At 46.3% G+C, this 4348-nt stretch overlaps 1 protein-coding gene across 1 annotated transcript; it reads right to left on the bottom strand.

The window, feature by feature from the left end:
* Nucleotides 1-411: 411 nt before the first annotated feature.
* LOC136571423 (trefoil factor 2-like) lies at nt 412-3936 on the bottom strand. The gene is made up of 4 exons (XM_066571799.1): nt 3759-3936; nt 2695-2841; nt 1148-1297; nt 412-419 (listed from the first exon to the last, which is right to left on the bottom strand). Exons 1-4 carry the CDS (start codon nt 3934-3936, stop codon nt 412-414), a joined length of 483 nt encoding a protein of 160 aa, XP_066427896.1.
* Between the last annotated feature and the right edge of the window lie 412 nt (nt 3937-4348).

The raw sequence follows: 4348 nt of genomic DNA, 5'->3' as shown, positions 1-4348 counted from the left end.
CAAGCAGTCACTTGCAAGTGTGAAGAGCAACTAACACAAAAAGCTGAGTGCTGTGTTCCTTTTGGAAGCACTGGTGCCTGCTCCCTCATCAGCAGGTTGCTGACATGCCAAATTTCCTGGGAAACGGAGAAATACTCAGCTTTAAAATAGAGACAGCAAAAAACAAAACAAAAAAAAGCCCTCACAAGTTGTGTTGTACTTGTTTTATTACAGTGAAATCCTGTGCAGTGCTAGCCTACAGAGAGAATAAAAGCTACCAGTAACTTTTCATCAGAAAGGAGTCAATCCCAGATAAAAAACCAGCCTAGAAATCATGGCTGTTGCAAAATACAAAGTCTGAGTTGGGACCTCCGTCTGTCGTTCCGCTGGAGTAGATCCAAAGTCGCAAAGTTCTCCATGGAAGTTTCTCCTTTAACAAGCTGGGGAGGTAAAGAGGAGAAGCAGATTAAGGGGCATGTTTTCTCCATAAATCACACAAGATGCTAGGAAGAGTTTTGCCTCAATGTAGGACACCCAAAAGGGAATTTTTTAGCCATCTCAACCAACCCTCCTATGTAGACGTGATTGCCAATTGTGATCCAGAGCAGTAAAACCAAATTATGGTGAGTTGCATGTATTACAGAACACAGTGTGGCTGAGAATATTGGTTATTAAAGATGCTGAAAGGTCAATGCTAACTAAAACAAAGTTAGCTGGGGATCAGAAATTTCTGTAAGTTTCACTCCACATTTCCAAGGCAAAGCCTTTTATCTCTCGTCATAAGGCGGATGTGAGCTGGGTGGCTGCACCTCTGTTCTGGGATCAGCTGGGGTCTTAAGCTCACATTGCCCACAAACCCCTGGCTCAGATGCATCAGCAGCACCCTTGTACAGAGAGTGCTCTGTACAAGAAGATGCTTTTTTTGGGTTTAGCCACCTTTTTGTGCTCACACCTTTAGGATTCTCTGGCTGGCACAGCACAGCAGGCCTGGGTAGGGCAGGGACACTGCCACTCTGTGCAAGAAGCTGCTTTTTTAGGGTTTAGCCACCTTTTTCTTCTCACATCTTTAGGATTCTCTGGCTGGCACAGCACAGCAGGCCTGGGCAGGGCAGGGACACTGCCAGCAGCACCCAGAGGGACACAGGGGACATCTCCAGTGGGACATTACCTTCCTCCACAACGCGGTGGTAGAAGCACCAGGGGACACCGGCGGGGTGTGCCCTGAAGCAGCAGCCCTTCCTTGTGCACTCCCTGGGCTTGATGCCAGGGTAGCCACAGTTTATCCTGGTGTAGGGATCATTGGGACACACTTTCTTCACTGTAAAGCAAGAAAAAATAAAAAACAAAAAAAAAAAACCAAAATAAAACCAAAACAAAACAAAAAGAAAAACCAAAAAAAACAAAGGGAGGAAGGAGATTGTGTCACTTCGTGCTCTGTCTGCCCAGCGCCATAATTCAGAATAAAAGGCAGGACACAAAGGTGAGGGCACTGGGCAGATGGGATGGCCATGATGACCTTCTCTGAAACAATTTCAACCACCAGATTCACTCAAATCCTCACCCAGCCTCCTAGGCAAAATAAATTTCAAAGGGTGATGAATTGCTGCTGTGCCCCAGGGATAAGAGGAGCCAAAATTCAAATAACCCTGGAAGTGTCTGGGAGCAGCCCATCCTAAATGCAGCACTGGGGTGAAAAGTCCTGTGTGTCCTGCAGGGGTAACACACACACTGGCCTCAGAGCAGGTATGCCCATGACCTGAGCCCATGGTAACCCCAGAGCAGCCTGGCTAACACAGGGAAAGGACCACCCACCCTTCTCTGCATGCCAGCTTCAGCTACAGAAAGGAAATAAGTGTTTTTGGAGGAAATCACAGCTCTTCCAGGCACTTAAAACTAAAATCCCAAGTAAAGAGATTATACCACCCAGCTTGAATACTTCAGTTTTCCTCTCATGGAGCAGTTCTGCTCAGAAAAGCAATTCTATGAGAATAGAATTGCTGCTGCTCATTTTTCAAGGTTCACAAGAGTTGCAGGCAGTGCTCAAAAGCCAAACTGTTTTCCTACTGTAATTCTGATCCCTGTTGACTAATTCCACTTTATATCAGGCTCTTCTGTAGGGTAACATTGCCTTTGCACCCTCATTTCCTTTCATGCCACCTGTGCAGCTGCTGAGACTGCTCTGAAGCTCTCCTAAGAAGGAGTGTGCTGTCAGCCCAGCAAATGTAGCTCACACTGAGTTAATTAACACAGCTAATTACACTCCATTACTTAACACAGTTATGTAAAATATCCAGCTAATCCTAGAAAGACTAGGAGAGCACCTGTTATCCCCTCTGAGAAAATAATGGTAAAAAATAGAAGCATGGTGCTGACAGGTGTAACCACACAGCAAACCCACTTAAATAAGTGCTGAGTATCCCTTGCTCTACCCATGGACAAGACCACAAATGACACTGAAATGTGTCTGAGTAACCAGCACAGGTTGTTTGATAACTGGAAACCTGAAGGAAGAGCAAATATATTGTGTGAAGAGGATGAGGCAGGCGTCTGACAGCTAAGTAAGGCTCAATTTTGCATTTTACTGCCACTGGTCCCCTAACAGAGGTTTGTGCCCGCTTTTCTTGCCTAAGGAGAAAAGCAGAACTGCTCCCTGGTTGTACACATTTCTGGATTATCAAACACGAGGTAAATCAGTGTTTCTGGCAGAGATATTACCTTTCTTTGGTTTGGGGTTGTAGCACCAGGGCACGCTGGGGACTGAGGCGTTGAAGCAGCAGCCAATTTTCTTGCACTCTGCTGCTGAGATCCCTGGGTAGCCACAGTTTGTCCTCTCCCTGGGAACCACTTTACACTGGCATTTTGCTGTTCAGGACAGAAGGAGAAAGTTACAGGTGTCGGTTTGCACTGCTGTCATGGAGGGGTGTTTATCAAATGCTCACTGGGAGCAATGCTCTTTCCCTAGATGCTTTCCATCTTTTCTCTCCCCTGCTAAGACCACAACCTGAATGGTTTAAAAGTTGCTTTTACACCACTACCAACTTTGGTCAGGGCTGTACATCACATTTTGAGAATCTGTGGTCTCACTTGCAGCCAAGCAAGTGGGGTTTGTGGACTTCAATTTGACCACACCAAATGGGAAATCCCAAAAACTTCAAATATTAGGCTATTAAATCTTTGCTGCTTTGCCCATCTCATGTGAAGAGGAAAAGACTTAAGGGTCCAGTGGATATTCAAATAGGTGTAAAGATACCAAATCTTTGCAATATTATAAAATATAGGATGGTGTGCAAATAGCTGCAACAATGCTTTTAAGTCATTTGCACAGTCAGCCACGACCAAGAAATTCTGGAGCTGTCCTCCAGCTGCCATTGAGTGACTTGCTTTCCACTTCTGGAGATGCCTACATGACTTGCCTTTAATGAGGAGGCAGATAGACTCTTTTAAAACTGTATTCACGTGGCAAAGCAGCATAAACCAAATATCAGAAGAAAATTTAGGCAAAGCTGGCTCCTGTTCCAGCCCCGGTCCTGCTCTAGTGACCACCTCTGCCTTTGCAGCGGGCTCCTGGTTATTCCAACAACACACGAGTCCAGCTGCAATCTTTCTTTGCTATTGATCGCTCTGATAAAAACTAAAAAGCAGGCTCCACTTTGGGGATGAGCAGCAGCACAGAAAGCCATTTTCTGTCTGGCCTGCCAAAGCTGACAGGCTCTGGCTGCCCTCGGTGGGAGGAGGGTCCCACACGTACCTGGAGGGCAGCAGCACATGGGGGTACTTACTTGGAGGTGCACTTCCCTCTGCCAGGGTGCTGAGGGCTATGATGAGGGTGATGGAGAGTGCACAGACCACCTTGAGATCCATGGCTCTGGCAGGAGGAGAGGAGGAGAGGTGCTGCCTTCCCTGGAAGCCGCGGGTTTTATGCGCTCCCCGTGTTTGCCCAGCGGGCTCTGATAACATTGTTCCCTCTGAAGCTTCACCCAGAAGGTTGGGTTTTCTTTTGTTTGCTTAGGAAGTGTTGCCATGCATATTGTGATATCCCAGAGATAAATTTCTGGGCTCCCATGAGCTGTTGATCACATATCTGTTACGTACCTATAGATCCATGTCTATTACGTGATCCCACAATCAAATGGATGCTGCTGGGTGCCTCTGGCTGCCAGATTCTCTGAGTGCCAACCTTCATTGTGCTCTTATTTCATTGCCTTTAGAGCATTTTAAGCCTCTAGGCAGTTTTATTTTCCAGTCATTACTAAAAAACATGTACATGTATTTTCTACTCAGTGTATCTTTTTCTGCCTCGATTTTCCCTGGCTTTATGCTTACTCTGAATCAGGTGAGGGAGGAGGGCTGGAGCTGTGATACCTCCAAG

This window comes from Molothrus aeneus, chromosome 2 (genome assembly GCF_037042795.1).
Source record: "Molothrus aeneus isolate 106 chromosome 2, BPBGC_Maene_1.0, whole genome shotgun sequence".
In the NCBI taxonomy this organism is placed as follows: Eukaryota; Metazoa; Chordata; class Aves; order Passeriformes; family Icteridae; genus Molothrus; species Molothrus aeneus.
The sequence above is the reverse complement of the archived record's forward strand: the minus strand, read 5'-3'. Positions and strand labels throughout refer to the sequence as shown.